The 22,712-nt window shown below is 38.7% G+C and overlaps 1 protein-coding gene across 1 annotated transcript; it reads right to left on the bottom strand.

The window, feature by feature from the left end:
- Nucleotides 1-1,235: 1,235 nt before the first annotated feature.
- Nucleotides 1,236-16,523, bottom strand: LOC138994152 (spermatogenesis-associated protein 22-like). The gene is made up of 8 exons (XM_070393848.1): nucleotides 16,481-16,523; nucleotides 13,557-13,685; nucleotides 11,527-11,587; nucleotides 11,303-11,398; nucleotides 8,757-9,099; nucleotides 6,482-6,611; nucleotides 4,519-4,616; nucleotides 1,236-1,427 (listed from the first exon to the last, which is right to left on the bottom strand). The coding sequence occupies exons 1-8, from the start codon at nucleotides 16,521-16,523 to the stop codon at nucleotides 1,236-1,238; spliced, it is 1,092 nt and encodes a 363-aa protein (XP_070249949.1).
- Nucleotides 16,524-22,712: the final 6,189 nt, after the last annotated feature.

The raw sequence follows: 22,712 nt of genomic DNA, 5'->3' as shown, positions 1-22,712 counted from the left end.
AGACCACAAGCCAAAACTGCCCAGCCAAGTTACTCCTGGAACGCTGGCCCACTGGAAGTGTGAGAAGAATACTTATTGTTTTAAGCCACTAATTTGGGGGTGTCGGGATAATTGGCTAGGCAGAAATAAATAATATATTTAAGGCTTTATAATATACAACAAAACTATTGTCTATTGTTGTTTTTGGAGTTTTCTTGACAATTTCTTTTTTTTTTCTTACACAATCTTTATTTTCAGCTTGGCGTGTGTGTGTGTGTGTGGGTGAGAGAGAGAGAGAGTGTGTGTGTGTGTGTGTGTGTGTACATAGAGGAAATTACATGCTACAAATTAATTTGAGAAAAACATATTTTATTTCTATCCAAGAAAATTATTTTTCCATTTGTCCAAGTCTTTATTAAATATTAATTTACTTCATTAATATTTTAAAGTTTTATTCATAGATTTTCCATATTTACCATTTAGTCTTAATTAGTATTAGAATTTTTTCTATTTTAAATGGTATTTTTATCCATTTTACACTCTAATGTTTATGGGTCACTTAAATACTATCTAACTAATGATTTATGCATATTAAGTTTATTAAATTATCTCATTTTTTGCAGTAGTTTCTCAGTTGATTTTCTTAGGTTTTCCATGTATACTATTATATCATCTGCCAGTAGCAAAAATTCTTATGTCTCAATTTTTTATCTAAAGTATTCTCTGGGACCCAGATTATAAATTCCATAAGTTCAGAGATTTTTGTTACTTTGTTCTTTGTCTCCAGCACTTGAAACACTGCTTGGCACAGAGTATGTGCTCACTAAATAAGTGAAGTAATTAAATAAACTGCATAAACTAGCAGCTCCAGTACAGTGCTTAATAACAGTACTAATAGTGGGCACCCTTGTCATCTTGTTCCTGACATTAGTGGGAATGTCTCTATATTTCCCCATTAAGTTTGATGTTGAATTTGGGGCTAATTCAAATGTATTATTATCTTATGTTAAGTAAGTATCTATTTCCACTACACTGAACATTTTTATCTGAAATGGTTATTGAATTTTAGCAAATGTGCTCTTTTTATGAAAGACAGTAACATTATTTTTTCAAAAACTCTTTACACATTTGAAAGCATTTAAATATTTTAGTTCAACAACTGAAATACAGAAAAGCAATAGCTATAAAACTGTGCAGATGCTAATTTAAACAATAACAGAAAAGTGCTTTAAGTTATAGTATTTAAACTTCACTATTTAAATTTCATTCATTACATTGGTATAATATCTCATCTCAGTATCTACAATTTTGACAAATGCTTGAAAAGTTTTTTGTTCAGAAACAGATGCTGGTCTGACAGAAACACATTTGAAAATATTATTTTTCTGGTCATAGTTTCCAACACACCTATGAACTCGGCCTCTAATCAGTCTTGGAAGTTCACGATCCTGTTTTTAAAAAGATAAATATCAGTAGTCATTTATTACTTCATCTAAATTTCAACTGTTTGAAACTATATGACAAACTAAATATGCTATACTCTCTTACCTGATTTCGGGCCCCACTGCTGACAAGACCATGACAGCTGGAATTATGAGTGCCCTGTCACAGAGCAAAGACCTTTACTTGGGTAGGGCTTCTTACAAGCTAGCAAACTGCTGCTCCTTAAAAGACTGACTGATTCTCAATGTAATGGCACATGAATTACTCACTTCTAAAAGACTGCCAGAGTTCTACTTTCAACAGATGGCAGAAAGGTAGTTCATACCAACTCTCCAAGAACAACTGGAATAGCTGGGTGAAATACTTAAAAACCTCCTCGTAGATTTCAGAGAGATACTAAGGCAATGAGGAATTACAGACTCCATCTGGGAAAGGAGAGGAGTCCAGAATGGGGCCTGATATTTGGGGATGCTTTCCCCTTGAGGTATCTGTCAATCATAGTCAAGGCAGTGAGAGTCTAAGAAACTGAGCAGAGCTTTTGACAGGCTCATGGGGGAAAAACAGAATCAGAGGCTCATAAGAAAAAGAGATTCTGGTAACCACCCCCATCCATCCCAGACTTAGGATTGGGAACCAAAAGGGCTATGTCTTAATGGGACTAACAAACCAGAAAAAAGATCATCCAGCATCAGAGCCTCTTGATCATGAGTATATTTAAACTATTCTGGGATTGCTTTCACTAAATTGTCATAAAAAGCATTAACTATAAGGAAAGATGTTGATTACTGCTAAAAGAGCTATATTAAAGTGAAGAATTTCTGTTCCTCAAAAGCCACCATTAAAAGTTAAAAAGCAAACCATGAAGTATAAGAAAATATTTGCAATATACATAATGGACAAAGAACTTGTACCAAGAATAGTATTTTTTAAAATCTCCTATAAATCAATAACAAAAATACAAATAATTCAATAGAAAAAAAGTCCATGAACCTTAGCCGATTTGGCTCAATAGAGCACCAGCCTACGGACCAAAGGGTCCCTCAGTTTGATTCTAGTCAAGGGCAGGCTCCTCCCTGGCTCAGGCACTGGTCAGGGCGCATGCAGGAGGCAACCAATCGATGTGTTTCTCTCACACTGATGCATATGTCTTTCCCTCTCTCACCAACTCTCCCTAAATATCAATGGAAAAATATCCTTGGGTGAAGATTAACAACAACGAAAGGAAGGGAAGGGAAGGGGGAAGGGAAGAGGGAAGGGAAGAGGAGAAAAAAGAAGGAAAAGAAAAGAAAAAGAAAATAAAAGAAAAAAGAAAGAAAGAACATGAGTCCTGAATAGGCTTTACAAAAGAAGGTATCTAAATGGCCAGTAAGTATATAAGATGCTCAACTTCATTAGTCACTGGGAACTGTAGAGAAATGAGATAGCACTAAACACTCACTAGAACAGCTAAAATAAAGAAGACTGACATACTAAGTGTTGAAAAGAATGAAAGAAACTACACTCACCTATACTGATTGTAAGTGTGTAAATTGGCACAACCCTTTGGAAATTTCTTTGGCAGTAACTACTGTATTAGACCATAGACATGCACTATGATGCAACAATTTTACTCCTAGGTGTATACCCAACAGAAATGCATGCATATGCACAAGAGACATATACAAAAATGTTCAGAGCATTACTCACAATAGCAAGAAATCTGGAAATAATCCAGATGCCAATCAATAGTAGGATGGAAAACTAAACCGTGGTATATTCAAACAACAGAACATTCTACATATAAATATAACTAAATGAACTATAGCTACATACAAAAATAAAGATGAATCTTACATTGTGTTCAGTAAAAGAAATAAGACATAAAAGAAAACATACCAGGTGATATTTATATTTATTTATTTATATAACGCTTTAATAGAGGCAGAATTAATTTATGACATTAAAAGTTAGGAGACAGGAGGTAGTGAAGGGGAGGAAGCACAAGGATGCATGGAGTAATAACAATGTTCTATTTCTTAACCTGGTAATGTTCACTTTGAGATACGTCACAGAATTGTACAGTTATGAGTTGTACACTTTGTTGTATAAAGACTTTTGTTTTAAAAAGTCTTAAGACTAGAAAATAATAAACACTCAAGATAATTTAGAAATTAATAACCTGACAATTACTTTTTCTTAATCATCTACTATGTGTCAGAAATGCTATATATTCATGTGTTATTACCTAAGCTCCAAAACACCTTTTCAAAGTGAAAACTAGTCTCCTCACTTTACAGATAAAACAACTGAAGCTCAGAAAGTTTAAGTAGCTTACTCAAGGTCATAAAGCTAGTAAACAGTGGAATAAAAACTAGAATCCATGTCTGATTTCAGAACTACAGTCAATTTCAGAATTAATGCCAAACTCACAAAGTATGTAAGTCATATAAGGCCTCCAGACTTCCTTTGTCACCCCATTCTTCATCACCAAGCCTCTTCCTTATATCCCAGCCCACTCTTTGCCTTCCCCCAACCTCAGGACTACTATCTTAACCCCCATCACTTACTAACTCTACACTCTGATAACTATAAACTACTTGCAGTTTCCTATACAATCCAGGCTCTCTCTCAGCTTCTTGCCTTTGAATATGCTGCTCTCTCAATTTAGCGTGCTTTCCTCCCTACCTCTCTTTTCCCAAACACACTTTGGTTATTTAGTCCTTAAATATCTAAAATAAGGTTACTACATTCTTTTAATCATTTCCTGATCTTCCTATCCACTTTTATAGCACCCTGCACATATCTCTAGCATACCATTTATCATACCACAATGTAACATTTATATAACCGTCTTTTACTGAGATTACCATCCCTTTGAAAGAGCCATTTACCATTCATATTCCAATTTGTATCTGTTGCATCTAGCACAGGGCCAGGCACATAGTAGGCTCTCCATATTAGTTAAACAAATAATTGTAAAATCATAACTAAAACCAAACAAAATGTTGAAAGTACAACTAAAGTGTTAACATCATTTCTACTACAATGCAATTACAGTCTACATTTGTATGTTTTGTTGGCATAGGCTTTGCAAAGAACACTTAGACAAATACTCACTATTTCATAAAATACACAAGGTAAAGTATTTTTCCCATCTCTCATAAGAAAAGTCTTTGAATAATATGGTCCAGGTGTAACAGCTGAATCGAGAACACCTAAGTAACATTAAAAAAGGGTAGGGGGAATCATTAATGGCAAATGCAAATAAAATTTAATAAAGAGAAGTTGATATTTAAATAACTATTCCCATACCAACTCTCTCATAGTTTTATTTATACAATAAGAAAGAAGACATTTAAAGAGGAAAAGATATTTCTGAAACTGTTTTATACTAAGGGAAAGAAAATTTCTGGCCTTCTCCAACTAAGGAACAGGTCATATGCCAAAGTTCATGCAACTGACAATAGCTGGCCATCTGAATCTATCTCTTAGAATGTATTCTATAGAATGGTTAAATACCCAGATCAGACTATTACATAATAATAATGAAATACACACATACAACTAATAAGCATTGTGGTTTAATGAAAAAAACAAACATTGAATTAAAATCAAAAGGCATGCATTTGAGTCCCAGTTCTTCCACATAATAAATTGAGAAATTCGTTTTAAACTCTTTCAAATCTGTCTCATCTATAAAATGCAAATAATTATGTTTATCTCAAGAAAGTATCAAATGAGAGCATTTATTCCTTTAACAGCCACCTGCTGAAAACTGATAATGAACATTTGTTATTTTGAGGTCAGCCTCCATTTCCCCTATTAATACCTAGATTTTCCTTTAGAAAACCTCTCCTGTGCTATTCTTAGCCATATAATTTGAAATGAATTTGTCCCCAACCCCAAATGCAGGAGTGAGCTGAGATGGACTTAAACCAATTAGTGTATCCCATTCCCCAGCTTCAGACCACAGACAGGGTTTAGGTGATGGACTTGGTACCAGTCAGAAAATTATATGCAGGAGGTCATTTGCTAGCCTCTGGAAAAGAGCAACCAAAAGAAATCATTGAAGAATGTGGCACTGTGGTATAAGGATGGGTGGTATAAACAACTTTGATAAGCAACTTAAAGCCAAAAGGAAAGAGTCAGAAGCTGCTGAACAGGCCACAGTTGGAGCTCCAAGATAAAGACAATATTGTGGCAGGACAGAAAATGGCTAAATCCAAAAACATAATGCTGGCTGAAAATGCAAGCTGTGTATTTTAAAGCACAAACATCAATTAAAAGTCCACATAAATTTATGAAATCACATATATATAGTAATATTATAAAAGCATGGACAGGAAAGATACCACAGTGATTATCTCTAGAGAAGAAAAATGGACAGGAGTTTCACATGTATAAGATGGGAATATGGGTATTCTCTATATTTTTCTGTACATTTAGAATATTTCATAATTTAAATTAAATATTTATTTTACTTAAACTATTGAAAGAAGTCTGTTCTGAATCTCTTTTACTTGTTTATCTCTTCATTCTAATAAAATCAAATTCCAGAAACACTCTATAAAACTCTTCCACTTTTAAATATTAATTTAGGAAACATTATTTATAGGGTGTTAATATCAGTAAAGGGTTCTTTACAAAAGTTCTTTCAGAGTAGTTAAAATATGATTGAATTTATACACAAAATTACTACTGGATTTAGTCAAGTATAGTAGAAATAACACTAGATTGAGAATAAGGAACTTAGATCCATTTTTGCTGTTGACTAGCTTTGTGATTTCAGTCAAGTCTATTTTATTTGCCCCATTTCCTCACAAACTTCAAGGGTTGAGTTAGATTACTTGTAATAATCTTTTCAGTTTTAACATTATGAATCAGAAGAATACTGCATAAATAATCAAATACATCAAGTCACAAATCAATGACAGATCCAGGAACTAAAAAAAAAATCCTAATTAACTAATATCTCCTTGTGCAAGATATTTTTTCTTTAAGATCTCATAGGTATTCCTATCGACATTGAACACTATTATCTAATAGTACTACGTAAGTATTTTTGAAGTTTTATACCTACCCAATATTTCAAAAAGAAGTACAGTTTTGGGGGTATGTTCACGCCAGTACTTCATGCTTTCAATAACTGCTGATACAATTCTTAAAGAATGATCTTTTTCCTTAATCTTTAACTGATACAGTGAGGCATCCTTTTGAAAACATAAAATGATAGTATTAGAAAAACAGTCATATTTTCCATCACACTTTCACTTTCTTTGTAAGGATTCTAGGGGTTTATAATAGGAACATGTATAAAATATGTAAAAGAACTATTGAAAATTTTAGTAGTTACTCCCATAAATTAAAGGCATCATTAGCACTTTATAGGAGGAGAAACTAGGATACATTTGGAAGCAATCAAGAAGAAAATTATTTCTATGGGCATCCTTTGGTTCATTCATTTGTTGAATATTTTTTTAAATGTCGTGTACCAAACCTGTGATAAATATAGCTGAAAAGAACACAATTCTTTTCCTTAATGTTCTCATCCTCTAGGAGGGGAATCATTCATTCATTCGCTCACTCAAAAAGTACAAATTGGTACCTACTATGTGCCAAACTAGCTAATGAGGAAACAACAGTGAACAAAACAGACAAGATATACCCTCATAGATTTTGACATCCAGTGGGAAATTCAGAAAATAAACAATAAATATATAACAGAATGTTAGGAATTTATATATCTTATACATTTGAAAAACAGGATAAAAAGCTAAAGAGAGACAGATAATTATTTTAAATAGGTTGTTGAGTAAGGACTATGGGAATAGAAAGTGTAAAAGGCCCTGAGATGGAATGTGTTTGACATTTTTAAAGATCAACTAAGAATACAATGTGTTAAGATACTAATTTTTAGAGGATGGTGGCGGCACTTTCCTTTGTGAGGGCAAAGCATATCTAAGAACACGTGATGGGACATTGTTTCCCAACTATAATTACCTTTCCTCCCTCTCCCCCTCTTAACTAAGGTATGAATGTCTCCTATAGAGGAGTACTGCCATAATGAGCCACTTTTATGAAGGTCACTATGTTGTATCATTCTTATTTATAAGGAAACCTAAGGTTGAGAACCACTATATGACATGCTATTTTAGTCAGATTTCCAGTAGGGAAAAAGAATTTACCTCAAATGAAAAGACTGCTCACAGACATGTGGGCAGAACAAATCTATGACACTTAAGCACTCAAAAACTAACAACAATACAAAACTTTTACCACTCGTTGGCTGAAAGGACAAGGGGAGGAAATGAAATTACCAAACCTGTGAAAGCTAGACTCTTGAAGGGACTATATGATGCAGGGACACAGCTACTGCCAGTGACACTACATTTAAGCCGGGAGGACATAGAAAAACCCAACCTCTCTCCTCACCCTTTGATGTCCTGCCAGTGACTCCCACTGGCTGACCCCTAACAGAAGTCAGCTAAGGGATCCTAAGATGATGCACTATGTAGTACAATTCAGCTTTCCAGAGGACAGAGGGTAAACAATCCATTGGGCCAGGGGACAGGGAAGGAAGACAGCAAACCTGCTATATAGTATAGACATTTGCAAAGAACAATAACAGTAAAGAATGGAAACAGGAAGTAAGGCTGAAGGAAGTACAAATATAGGAAGAACATAAGCCAAAGCAGAGTCATATTATCATGTATATCATGTTTAGAGAATTGTGAATATCTGAAAATGGCAAGTGCATTGCAGAATTAGTGGAATATGAAACATGAGGTTAGAGGTAAAATAAAACCAGATTATAGAGCAAAGGTCAGCAAACTACAGCTTGTAGTCCATATCTAACCTGCTGTGTTTTTGTAAATTTTTATTGGAACACGCCACACTCATCCATTTATGTATTGTCTATGGCTGCTTTTAAGCTACAATGGCAGAGTTGAGCGGTACAGCTGAGCAGTTGCAAGAGAGACCATGTGGCCCATAAACAAACAATATTGTATTTACCCTCTGGCCCTTTATAGGAAAAGGTTGCTGACCCTTGTTACTTTGACTGACATATGAAGAGCTTGGAGAACTTCTGCAAGCAATGGATAAACTGTCCTCATCTCAATGATTAGTAAACAGTGAAATTCAGAACCCAGTAGGACACAAAAGCAACTATGAAAAGAAGCAGCCGTTCACAACCTCTACAGAAATATTTTAGAAACTAACATTCATTCACTCCAATTGACCTGCCTGCCATGGGATTGATTTCAAATATTCTTATCACTGTACTTATCTAAATATTTATTTTATTTTTTACATGTAAATACAAAAATGTAAATAATTCATACTTTAAAATTTACCTTGAGAGCGTTTTCTTCTGGAATATCACCTAATGTTTTTTTCTTGAATTGATTTTGTTGGATATTGGGCTTAAATGCCTGTAATGTACTGTTTTTTCCTAGACCTCTCATTGTGGAGCCAGGTGTTTTTGAAGAGTGTGCTTGTCTGAGTACTTCACATTCTCCTTGGTGAGGTAAGTTAGGAGGCTGAGATACTCTTAGCTGTTTCTGTTGTTGCACTCCCAAACTCCCTGGAGAAGAATTTATTCCATCATTTGCCGCTAGGTTTGTTCTTTTGCATTGAGGCCTAAAATCACTTCTATCCCAAGTTTTGAAGCTGGTATTTTTGTTGCCATCTCTGTAGCTGGAATAGTTTTTTTAAATTAGTATTAGCTTTTGTTTCCATTTACATTTTCTTAATTTAAAAATTAATAATTAATTCTTATTTCTGAACTAGAGGACCAACGAATCTGTGCACCAGTGGGGTACCTCAGCCTGGCTGATGGGGAGAGGAGGCCAGCCATCTGGCTGGGGAGGGACGGCGGGAGAGCTCCAGGGCATGTCCAGCCCATCTCGCCCAGTCCAGATGGGCCAGACCCCAGCAGCAAGCTAACCTACGGGTCAGAGCATTTGCCCTCTGGTGGTCAGTGCATGTCATAGTGAGTGGTCGAATGGTCGAACGAACTGTCAGACATTTAGCATAGGCTTTTATTGTATAGGATAATTTTCCTGGAAATGTCACAAGAGGGCAAATAATACAACTCATCTCTTTTAGGAAAATCATTTGTAACCAGATATAAATACAAATTGTATAAGATCTGAAGTTTGTATAATTTGGGGAGCCTTCTTAAGAAAAATAAGTACAAAATTTGGTATGAAAATAATGAGAAAATAAATAAAAAATAATTTCAAAATTTTAAAAGGTGATAAAAACCACAAACATCACAATATTCAGGAAAAATATTATTAGTATTATGATTAATTACCTGATATACCTCAATAAGACATTTTTCGTACACTGATCACCTCTTCATATAATAGCAATTTTATTTTCAAGAGAAAGAACAAAAATAACTTTGTCTTCTCTCTCTATGGCTGGGGAAATTACTTTTTTTTTTTTTTAAATATATTTTATTGATTTTTTACAGAGAGGAAGGGAGAGAGATAGAGAGCTAGAAACATCGATGAGAGAGAAACATCGATCAGCTGCCTCCTGCACATCTCCCACTGGGGATGTGCCCGCAACCCAGGTACATGCCCTTGACCGGAATCGAACCTGGTACCTTTCAGTCCGCAGGCCGACGCTCTATCCACTGAGCCAAACCGGTTTCGGCTGGGGAAATTACTTTTATTATTCATAGTTTAGAAAAGTTTCTTTCAGCTTCACAATTCCTTACTGGTAATAGCACATCTGCAACTTCCTCCAACATTTTTGCTCAGGAGGTACTCCTAGCCTGGACAAGCCCGCTTCAGTAGTCAATCCAGCCTAGCCAGATCCTCAATATCCCAACTAGACCATGAGGCCTAAGTTGTAGTGGCTCCTGAGCAGGGCAGGGAGCAGTGTCCCACTCAGATTCTTCTCTTCAGAGACAAAGATAGGGTCCAAGAGGTCAATAAGATCCCCCCAGACAAGCTGTTGTTGGGGGTAGATGGATGTGAAGGTAAAGCCTAGATTCTGAACCTAAACATAGAACCAGTTAAAATATCTTCAGCGGGTTATGAACTGCCTAGTTGAGTTTTCAAATGTTTTCTGTTCCTGGATTTTCTGTTGTTTTATTCTAACTGTCTGACAAATTACCTATTATTTCAAACTGGATTATCTAATATTGGGTGACTGCCCAGATTATAATCTATTACCTAATTCTCAGTCTAATGCCTATCACAATAGACTTTCTCCTAGCACCTGCAGCTGAAACTAGGCCTCCAAAAACCATCTCAAAACTATTAATAGGCCTAGTTTCAAGCCCTAGTCCTGAAGAAAGTAACTGAATGGTCCTGAGGAAATTAGCATAATAATAAAATCAAAACTCATTTTTAAAAGTGAAAATATTGTTTTGATGTATTTATTAACAACTTTATTAAGTTTCCCCTTTTTAAAAATATATCTTTAATAAGATTCAGGGTAATATTAACTTCATAAGGTTGTTGTCAGAATTAAAATAGCATAAATAATAGTAAAAAGCATTAAATAATTACTAATATATATGTTTGATGCACTTTTTCCAATACTTTGTTCCCCAAATTAATACACAGCTATTTCTGACTCTTTGCCTATTTTCAATTAGATCACTAATAATCTATAGAAAAATCATAAATTCATGGTGATCAATATTGGTGGAAATTTCATTATAACATGAAGAAATCTTTGGAAATATAATCACTGCCAAATTTACCTAAAGTCTTTTCAACTTCTTTTATAAAATGTAACTAATATTGCTATAGTTGTTGGTAAGCATAGAAATTTCCTAAATGTAATTCTGTCTAAGAAAGGAGGAAGACATAAAGAAGAGAGGGAGAAAGGGAGAGGAGAAGGAATAGAAAAAGAAAGAAATCTTAAGTAGACTTACCTCCAACCACTCTTGCTCCTTTCAGTGTTTGGTTGAATAGACTTAGACACAGAATCTTGACTTCTCAAGGGATGAGAAACTGAATGTGGTATTTGCCTTTTGAGGAAACATATCTTATCAAATATTAATAGTTTGTTTCCAAATTTAAAAATGTAAAATATACATAGAAGAATAACATCAATCAGTAACAGACACACATTCATTGATGTATGTTTTCCACATACCCTGTGTTGATTGTTTTTGTTAAAGGAGGCAACTCTGGATTCATTGCTTCCCAGGCCCAATCTCAAAAGTAAACAGAAAGAAAAGTAAAATAGGTAGCATTTAAAAATAATAATTATTTCATACTTATTTGACGGTTGAAAGCTTGAAGAAAAGAACTTAAAGATATGGACTTGTTCAACAGCACTTTGTTGAGGAATCTCTCACAGCATGCCTTACTAATTTTTATAGATGTCTTTCTCCCCATTGTGTTTTATGCAAAGGCAATAGGTTTATCTGTATCTTTTCCACAATCAATCTCAGTATAGTACCTTCTACTGTGTAACATGAATTGAATGTAATCAATGTTTCTTAAACTTTTTTACTCCAACCCACCGCAAGAAATACATCATAACTCAAAACATACTTATGTGTGGTGTGCATGTGTGGGTATTGGGCGGGGGGAGAAAGAACATAAAATTTCACCAATTGTTATTCTTACTATGTGTGATACAGTCTGGTATTTCTTATTCTACTCTACTCTCTTCTATTTTTTTTTTAGAGATTGATTGTTTCCCAACCTATCTTTCAAAATTTCAAAAACATTGATCTAGTCCTCTCTCTTACCCAATATAAGAATCTCATATATGACAGTTATCCTGGTCAGAGCCTGTAGAGTTCAGTATTTTAGGAGGATACAAATTTCTCTATGGAGCAGCTCAAATTTTTGTTAATATATAAGGTCAACATTATGCTACTTATAAAAATATTTTAACTGGTGGAGAATTTTTTTATTTTTTATTTTTGTTAATCCTCACACGAGGATATTTTTTTATTGATTTTTAGAGAGAATGGAAGGGAGGGGGAGAGACAGAAACATCGATGTGAGAGAGACACATCTATTGGTTGCCTCCCACACACACCCTGATTGGGGCTGGGGATCGAGCCTGCAACCAAGGTACATGTCTTTGACCAGGAATTGAACCTGAGAGCCTTCAGTCTGCAGGCCAACTCTCTACCTGCTGAGCCAACATTTTTTAAATGGCAGAGTTGGAATTTTTTAAATGGCACAGAATAACCAAATACCCATTTATGCATATTCATGTGAATATTTTATCAATAAAAATGGGAAAATATGAAATCCGTACTTCAAATTCCTCAAATGTGGAAGAATATAAATTTAGAAGTAGATTAAAGTCTATGGTTGAACAGTGGATAAAATTAACAATACAAGTATTGTGAAAGAGACTGATTGATTGATTTTAAAATTCTAATTGCATAAGAGTCTATTATTTTTTAAGAAAAATGTAAGAGTATATAACCAACATGCATAAAGTTTATTTCAGAATGTCTTTCTGTCCGTGCCTTCTTTCTGAAGATAAGTAAAAAATCAGTAAAGTTTAAGACCTCCCAGGGTCTAGAATTTGAAACAAGAGATACAGATGGAGATCAATATGGGCTCTGAAAACTAGACTTAAAAGGTTATGTTAATTCTTAGCAAAGGCAATTTAGTTAATGTATTTGTTGAAACTATAGGAAGCCAACAAAATAAAGATAAAAATGCTATAAGAGAAAAAATGACTGAGGCTAAACACTAGAAATTCCTGGGCTTCTACCCTTCCTAAGGTCTTCTACCCCTCCTGTGTTCCCATGCACACTTGAGGCAACTTGAGTTTCTTCATTCTCTAGCACCAAATGTCTAAAGCTGCAGTCGACAAAGTTTTGGACCTCACGGACCACCAATGGTCCACGGACCACAGTTGCCGACTGCTGGTCTAAACCACAATATCCATATGTATCATGAAAAAGAAAAGAAAATTATTTACAATATAGGTTACCACTTCATTAAAAGAAAGGCTCTAGATCTAAGATACTCCATTTAAAATTCTAAGCCACCCTAATAGACAAAGAAACTCAAACTACTGTACTGGAATGCTCAGAAAAAGTAATCCCTGTATTTGGATAATGGAAAGAAGAAAAACATAAAAAAGAAATGGTAATTTTCTATAATCCTAGTTCTTACTTTTTAAAAGTTTGCAACTTATTTTCTTACCTGTTGGTAGAGGAGGGAAATCATAACTGTCAGAAGTAGTACTGATACCTGGATCATTTTTAAGTGGATTGGAAGTTAATGGCTGTCTAGTCCTCTTTTTCTGATTGAACAAAGGTACAGGCAAGCAGCCTAAATGGAATGTTCCAAGAAATTAGTATATATTAGGAAAATAGATCTAGTTATAGAATAATTTGTCTACTGCTATATGTTAATTGTATATTTATTATAAACATATTTTATAGCTTTGATTGATTCGTACATTCTTTTTAAGATCCTAAATAGCCTCATTTGTCTCTCTAAAATCTCCTTTTTTATCATTTTATTTTCAATTGCAGCTTACATTCAACTCTACTAGTTTCAGGTGTCAGTGTGCAGCATAGTGATTAGACAATCATATATTTTATCCAGTAATCCTCCTGATATTTCAAGTACCCACCTGGCACCATACATAGTAATTAAAATATTATTGACTAGATTCTCTATACTGTACTTTCCATCCCTGTGACTGTTTTGTAACTACCAATTGGTACTTTTTAATCCCTTCACCTTTTTACCTGGTTCCCCCAAACTCCCTTTCCTCTGTCAACCATCAGTCTGTTCTCTGAATCTAGGAGTCTGTTTCTATTTTGTAAAAACTCCTTTCTTGTTCTAGGTCAGTGGCCAGCAAACTGCGGCTCGCAAGCCACATGCGGCTCTTTGGCCCCTTGAGTGTGGATCTTCCACAAAACACCACGTGCGGGCGCGCACATACAGTGAGATTGGAACTTCGTGACCCATGCACAGATGTCGGTATTTTGTGAAAAAGCCACACTAAAGAGGCCAAAGAGCCGCATGTGGCTTGCGAGCCGCAGTTTGCCGACCACTGTTGTAGGTTAACACTGCCTTATTTCCTCTTGTTTGGAAGTAATTCCCATCTCCTCCCGCCACCCCCCTCCCCACCCCAACCCTTTCCAAATCTACTTTTTTATTCCCTTATTTCGCACCTATGATTGCCTATTACCATATCAACTAGAGGGGACCCTTCAAGTACAAAAGGGGTAAAGGAGAACCAGACATTGACCCATGTTTTCAAAAACCCTAACCACTCTTTGGACTATGGCCGCATACCCTTTAGTGCCATGGTTCTCACACTTTAGTTTGACTAAGATTTCACTGGAATTATGCTTAACATGCCAGTTCCTAGACCCTACTCTCATAGGTTTTATTTCAATAGAAACTCTGAAATTTTAACAAGCACTCCAGGTATATGGAATGCATATTTTCTGTGGATCATGTTGACAATGCATTAGAGTGATAATATCCAATCCAAATGAGAACAAACACTACCCCCACACCCTCCAGATAAAAGACCTGGGATCTCAAGTCAAGCCAAAAGTCAGAATTTATAAACAGTAAAACTAGAAAGGATCTCAGAGGAAAACAGGTCTTAAAAGCTTGCACATTGCCACAGGGGAGAACCTAGATAGAACCCAAGCTTCCTCAGTCTCAATTTACACATCTTGCTTCTGTACCATACTCTAGCTCAGTGGTTCTCCATCCTTCCTAATGCCGCGACCCTTTAATACAGTTCCTCATGTTGTGGTGACCCCCAACCATAAAATTATTTTCGTTGCTACTTCATAACTGTAATTTTGCTACTGTTATGAATCGTAATGTAAATTCTGATATGCAGGATGTATTTTCATTGTTACAAATTGAACATAATTAAAGCACAGTGATTAATCACAAAAACAATATGTAATTATATATGTGTTTTCTGATGGTCTTAGGCGACCCCTGTGAAAGGGTCGTTCGACCCCCAAAGGGTCGCGACCCACAGGTTGAGAACCGCTGCTCTAGCTGGTCCATCAAAACTTGTACTACAGGAGAGTTTATTAAGAAATAAACAGTTGCCGAAACCGGTTTGGCTCAGTGGATAGAGCGTCGGCCTGCGGACTCAAGGGTCCCGGGTTCGATTCCGGTCAGGGGCATGTACCTGGGTTGCGGGCACATCCCCAGTAGGAGATGTGCAGGAGGCAGCTGATCTATGTTTCTCTCTCATCGATGTTTCTAACTCTCTATCTCTCTCCCTTCCTCTCTGTAAAAAATCAATAAAATATATTTTAAAAAAAAAGAAAAGAAATAAACAGTTAGACTCTGTGATAACTGATGAAATGATATGGGCTCTGGCATCAAACTTCCTGAGTTTGAATTATGACTTCAAAGTAGGGTGGAATTACATACAACTTCAAAGTATAAACTTGGGCAATTTTCTTAAACTCATTGTGCCAACAGGACATACTGAGAGGCAGGATAATACAATGATTAAGAGTATGAACTCTAGAGCCAGATTTCAAGGTTCAAATCCTGGTTCTGCCACTTCCTAAGTCACTTTTTAACAACCTCTTTGTGCCTTAGTTTCTCACCTGGAAAACAAGGATGATAATGCCCATCTCAAAGGACTGGTGTAAGAATTAAATATTTTACTACACATAACTGAATGTCTAGCAATACAGTACATTCACAATAAATAATAGCTATTATTATCTTCATTGTCCATTATCATCATTTCCCTGGTTCTCTTCATTCTTGTCTTCTAACTAATAAATCGGGAAGCAGGAATAATAAGGAAAGCTTTTAGGGAGACAACAGTGCTTCTGGAAGTACTTTAAATAAGTCATAAATACAAATAAAAACAGAACTCAAACACATAGGGTTTGTAGGAAGACCACTCATAAACCCACGGAAGTATGATTTTACTACCACTTCTGCCACTAAATGTTTTACCTTAAATTATTTTATTTCCTTGGACCTAAATAGTAAAGAAGCTAGACTACATGTTCATTTTTTTAAAAATTACTCCAAAATGCTCCATCTATAAATTACACAAGCTTTACATAGTGTATACAAAATATAGAAAATTTTAAAATGAAAGTTGTTCCTACCTGCTGTACTTCGGGTTGAATTTTCATTTAGGTTTCTCTTCATTTCTGTCAATATCCAAGTCTATACCTTTGTCTTTAGCACATGAAGTTATTGGACTAAACCTTCAAAGCAAGAGACTTGTAACTCATACTGTGTCAACAACAAAATCAAATTCTTAGCCTAGTAATTACTGAAATCAAGGTTTAAAAACTATGGTTTCAAACCTGATCCTGTTAAAGCTTTGTGGAGTCTTTCATCTCTGACTGAGAATGAACAACGTGAACCGTTTTCTCGGCTCTCTTCCAAATCAGCGAGGACCAGGGTGACTATAACCTCGCCTCCTCGTGTGGCCATTTCACAACAGCCTCTGTAATTAACTTTAGAACCCATGACCCACAGAGAGGATAATTCCGAACCAGGTCTGACAGAACAGACGGGCGACGACACTGGCCAGCTCTGTGCCTGGAAGGCCGGGAGGCAGCACCGGCCACAGCCCTGGCCGTGGGGAAGGGACGGGTCTCTGCACAGCACACCATGGCGGTCCCCTCCCCGTCCTGAGCCTGAGACCTCTGGGCTACGGAACCACAAAGACTGCGTCAAACCTCAGAGGGAAGGTGGGGGAGGGTGGGGGGGAGGGGGAGATCAACCAAAGGACCTGTATGCCAGCATATAGGCCTCACCAGTGGACACGGACACCAGGGGGGGCGGGCATGAGTGGGGGGGGGGGGGGAATGTGGGGATAAGGACTCATATGTAATAACTTAATCAATGAAAAAAATAAATAAAAAATTTTTTTAAAAAAGACTGTGGCCTCACTTAATACCCAGAACAACCGAAACGATGTTTCCACTCAGCGTTTCCAGAATTTCAACAAGACAAACACATTTCTCTGCTTGCTTGCTTGCTTGCTTTTACAACAGAATTTCCGCTATAATTTTTTTCTATATGTAGCCTCCTAATATAGTTCATCCCCAACCAAATTCAACAAACTCTTCCCGAACTTTCATGACCCAGTGAGGCAGGCAGACAGGAACGCAACTAAGTCATGGCGAATCGGACTGAGGTAAATGTTAATTCCAAACACAGACATAAAACCTGGGGACCGTAAGGACGGGGACGGCCTCCGCTTTGTTTCCTAACTTGGGCGTGAAGCCCCTTAGAACATATTCCTGATGCCATTCTAGGAACCCAATCGGCGGTTATGAGGCTTTTTCTCAGCCCAAAAATGCCAACGCCACGCGCACCCGAACCCGGAGGGTGGTGGGACAAGGGCTATGATGGTTCCGAGTTTCACGCAAACAGAATAAACGTGCAACGTCCGCCCCCAGGACCACGGACCCTGGGCCAGGGCTCTGAGTTGCCCCCACCCCAGCTTCCAACTGGCATTAATGTGGCCGGCGACGAGGACAAGCAAAAGGTTTGCTCGATCTACAACCCGAGCGCGCACCCACACACACACCGCACCCCCAAAGCCCACTGCCTCAGGGGGAGGCCAGGAGGCCTAGTTTGACCCCTCGTGGGAGAGGGGTTCCAGTCAGGGCTCATGCTCTCTTCCAACATCCTCTCCTCACGCTGGGAATGGGGTAGTTTGGCAACTAGCGACAATACGGTCTTTCCCTTCTTGGCTCTCCAACCAGCACCATACGCAACTTTTACCCACAGGTTTCGCCGCCTCGGTCAACGGTCGCCTCAGTCAACGGCCGCCGCGGAGACTGCCCAGTCCACGACTTCAGACCTACTAAAAATCGCGGGAAGTCGAGCCCTGCGCAGGCGCAGGCGTGCTGGAACCTGCGCAGGCGCACCTCAGACCCCCCGCTGCCAGGCGTGTCTCAAGTCTGCGCAGGCGCACCTCAGACCGCACTGCCCTCCCATCTGCCCCTTCCCCCTGCCCTGCGCAGGCGCAGAGGCCACCACCTTGGGCGACAGCGCACAATGGCGCGGGGCCTTCTGCTGAGGAGGACAAATACCCTCTCTCCCAGGAACCATGACGTTGACACGCCTCCCTTGTGTCCTCACACTGTCATGTACGAGGTGCAGGGATGGCGCTACCGCTTTAAAGTTCTGCCCAGAGAAGAAAGACTGTGTTCTAGTCACGGGTGAGACGATGGCAGATCTGCCCAGCCAGTTTCTGCCCCAGATTTGTCAGAATCTGTGCGAGGGCTGGTCGCCCTGCCCCCTGCCCACCCCCGGGGTCATTTATTAGGTTCCGGGCGTCAGTCCGTAAGATGCTGGTGGCAACCGCGTGTGCCTGGAAGAGAATGAGTCGAAGGCCGCCGGCCTTAGGAAGCGGGTCCAGGGTCTCCTTGGTCGGGCTGCGTTTCCCAGGCACAGCCATCAGGGAACCGGCCACAGGAGGCCGCCGGGCTGGTGCGAGAGCTGAGGCCTGGGTCCAGGAGACAGCCCTGCAGGTGGGCAGCGGCCGCCAGGGCAGGGCCAGGGCTGCAGGAGCTCGGAGAGCGGAGCACGCGCCTCGCAGGCCCGGCCAGAAGGAGCGGGATGGAGCCGTGACCCTACCGCTGACCTCCCACTCCAGGCGGCTGCTTCCGGACCTGTGACCTCGGGCAAGTTACTTACCCCCTTTAGACCTGCATTTCCCCGCTTAGTGATCAGAAAAACAATATTTACTTCATTGCCCTCAAAATAATAAAGAAGAAAATGCTCTCTAAATGTTAGCCCTTATGTATAGCAAGCTGCCAGCTACTGAGTGCTCACCATAGGCCCGGGCTAGTGACTCTCCCTCTGTCTGGGTTCCAAGACCATGTTTTGGGGTTACCATGCGTTCCAACCATTCGAGGTCTGGAAGGGGTGAAGGAGGAGGTGTAGAGAGCACAGAGGTGGAGGGAAGGGTGTTAGTAAAAGCCTAGGACTAGGGCACTGTTATGCCCAGAGTTCCGGGGTCCCCAGTAATCCACGACCAGGGAGCCTTTTCCGATGCAAAAGCAAAGGGTCTTTTATTCAAGCCTGGGACTTGGTCCCCCTCCTGCCTCCATTACTGGATGCAAGAGAGAGCCCCGAGTTCCAAGAGAACAAAGAATTTATAGGGCTTGGGGTTGGGGGGTGGGGGTACACTCTGATACCGGTTGGTTGAGTGAGGGCCGGGGGCTAGTGACGCAAGGGCAGCGTGCAGCTAGGGTCTGGTTACACAAAGACAGGGGGGTGGCTAGCATACTCTTGGCCTTGGGCTAGTTTTCCCCACTTTCCCATTGGCCGAGATAAGGGCAGGCTGAGTAACTGATACATTCTGTGGCTTTTTCTTGGAAGAGGGGTTAAGGGCACAGCTATCAGTCCTGTTCTGTCCTTTCAGCACCATGAGACCAAGAGCGGTTTCTTTGAAAATTAGGTCCAACAGAGGAGGATGTGGGGAGATAGGATTCGAGGTGGACTGAGACCGGCTAATACGGAACCTTGAACGCTAAACTGCAGAAACAGTCTGAAGAAACAGTCTTCATTTAATCTGGAAAAAAAGATTTTAAAGTGTCTGAAAAGACTTGTTACTCGTCATGGTTCCAGAGAGGAGACATTAAAAAAAACAAATGAGTAGAAGCTTCAAGGAAGCCAATTTTAACCTGATACATACATATTTACATAATATATACATATACACACAACGCCCACCTATCCCTGGCAAAATAGAGATCTCATTAAAAAGAAAACTATAGCCCTGGCCAGTAGGCACAGTCCGTTGAGCATCACCCCATGCACCAAGAGGTCGCCAGTTCGATTCCCGGCCAGGGCCCATGCCTGGGTGTCAGGCTCAACCCCCAGTGGGGGGCATGCGGGAGGCAGCCAATGGATGTGTTTCTCCCTCTCACTTCCTCTCTCTCTAAAATCATTTTTTAAAAAAAAAATTTAAAAAGGAAAACTGTAAACCCACTATGAACAACATCCTGTACTATATCTGTAAGGAATCACATACATGAGCAATGTGGAATCTTTGATAGCAGCTGACAAACTTATCTACCTTATCCCTATCTTGTCCTGGTTATCATTTATTTCCACCTAGAAAGTTGTTCAGGATGGTGGCAGCAATATGGCCCTAGGGGAAGAAGAAAATTAAAGTAGAATAGTTTGGTTACATGACTGCTGGACTACCACATTATATATGAGACACCTTTAAGATAGTATTGGAAAAAAGATCCTCTTTATCTCTCAATCATACTATTTTTGAAAACAATCCCACCTGAAATTTGACTCCCACAAAATTTCTGGCATTGATCTGTTGGACAGCCATGACTATAAAAAGTTTACTCTCCCTTTGCTTTAAACTACATTATTTTACCAATAAATCAGACACCACCACCACCACCCACACACAAAAACATTTGTAGTGCTGGAAGTTATTAGGCTTATTCTTTTAAGTACTTCAAACATTAAATATTCAACCCAGTAGTGAGATTGTGACAACTAGAAAGGGTTCCACTTTGCATACTATTAGTTCTCTGAACTTTCAAAAAACTAGACTAATTCTTTTTTTTTAATCTGAACTGGAGGATATTTTTTCACTGATTTGTAGAGAAAGTGAAAGGGAGAGGGAAATACAGAGAGACAGAAACATCGATATGAGAGGGAGACATCGACTGGTTGCCTTCTGCACGTGCCCCCACCAGGGCCAGGAATTAAGCCTGCAACTGAGTACATGCCCTTGACTGGAATCGAACCAAGGACCCTTCAGCCTGCAGGCTGACACTCTATACACTGAGCCAAACCGGCTAGGGCTAGAATAATTTCTTTAAGTGGTTTATGGGGGGCTCTAAAATTTAGTGTGCTTTGGGAAACAGGGAGTTAAAATCTTTCGGAAGTTAACTGGGTATAAGAGTATGAAAAGCCGCTTGCTCTGGCTCTAAGGAAATGCTCTCCTTTTCGCTAATAAAGCTTTCCACAGAAGACAGACTCTAACAATAAACAAGGTAAGAATGGGACAGATTTACAGGAATTTATTAACTATCAAAAAAAGTTACTCATTTTGTATGTAAGGGAAACTTTACTGATGAATGTTAAATGGGCTTCAAAGTGCTGACCTGTTAAAATTCCATGAAACAAGTCTCCAAATACGAGTCATCTGTGCCAGCCATGAGTAAGTAACTGCAGCAGCTCTTCCAGAAAGACTAGGGCAAAGGACACAACTAACCCCAAATCGTCAGAAGCCCAAACGAAATATAAGCAAGTGTTAATAATTCACCATAGTTACTGCTCTTAAAACCAAAGTAGCTACACAATACGGCTACCATCTGTTTGTACTTATGCTCGTTTTCAGCCTCTCCACACTGAAGTGTTCAAATGTACAGTGACGTGGGTAGAAAATCAAAAGCTACGGGGGCTTTTAGTTAGGGTAGGACAGTCATTTTAATATGTAAATTTAGGTTTCACTGTTTTGCTTTCACTATCTCTACGTTATAATCTTTTAAAGAAAGCACATAGGAATTGGTTGAATAAATGTTTTGAAGTTTTCACATTTTATATTTCTGTTATGTATTTTGTTTGTATGCTTGTTTGTTTCTGAGGCACACTGGAGTGACTGTTTACGTGAATTCCAAAGGAGCAAAATTTTGGGGAAGGCCAAAATTAACAGGAAGCACCCTATTGTTCTGGGAAAACACTGAACTTGACCTTAAAATCAGAAAACCTGGGTCCCAGGCCTGGTTTTCTCCTGGCAGCTGAGGAACCTTAATCAAGTTGCTTAAGCTATCTTTCCTTTACCCCTGTAATGGGATGTCAGTACCTACCACATCCTATTTTAAAAGTGGATACGTGAATAAACTGACATAACATATTCAGAAAAACATGACAGATTAAGCTGCTCTGCAGTGATGGATTCCTCTTGTTGCACCCCTAGCAAACAGCCTGGCATCACTAGTACACACAGTGTTTCCAGTACTTGATCACATTTGACTTTCTGGATGGTTGAGCAGGAAATCAAATCAGATTTGGTTCAGAACCATATCTCCAAAGGAATGTAGCCATCTTCGTGTTCTGGCTAGTCTGCCCTAATAAGACCCCCTCTTGAGTAACACAGTCCAGTGGAGAGCCTCTGCTGCCAGTACATTGGGCTGACTGTGTCTACATAAACTCATACAATCTGGCTAGTGCATGTAGCATGCCCCAAGACATTTTCAGGCATGACGAAGACTTGAAAATTACTAACAGTTACTTTTTCTTGAGCATTGAGCCAAAAAAAAAGTGAGCATTGAGCCAGAAAAGAAAGATTCCTAAAGAAGTTGACACAGAATTACCAAAAACTTTATGAGAAATAAA

Source organism: Myotis yumanensis, unplaced genomic scaffold (genome assembly GCF_028538775.1).
Source record: "Myotis yumanensis isolate MYYU_CA2020_CCGP unplaced genomic scaffold, mMyoYum1.0.hap1 SCAF_16, whole genome shotgun sequence".
In the NCBI taxonomy this organism is placed as follows: Eukaryota; Metazoa; Chordata; class Mammalia; order Chiroptera; family Vespertilionidae; genus Myotis; species Myotis yumanensis.
The sequence above is the reverse complement of the archived record's forward strand: the minus strand, read 5'-3'. Positions and strand labels throughout refer to the sequence as shown.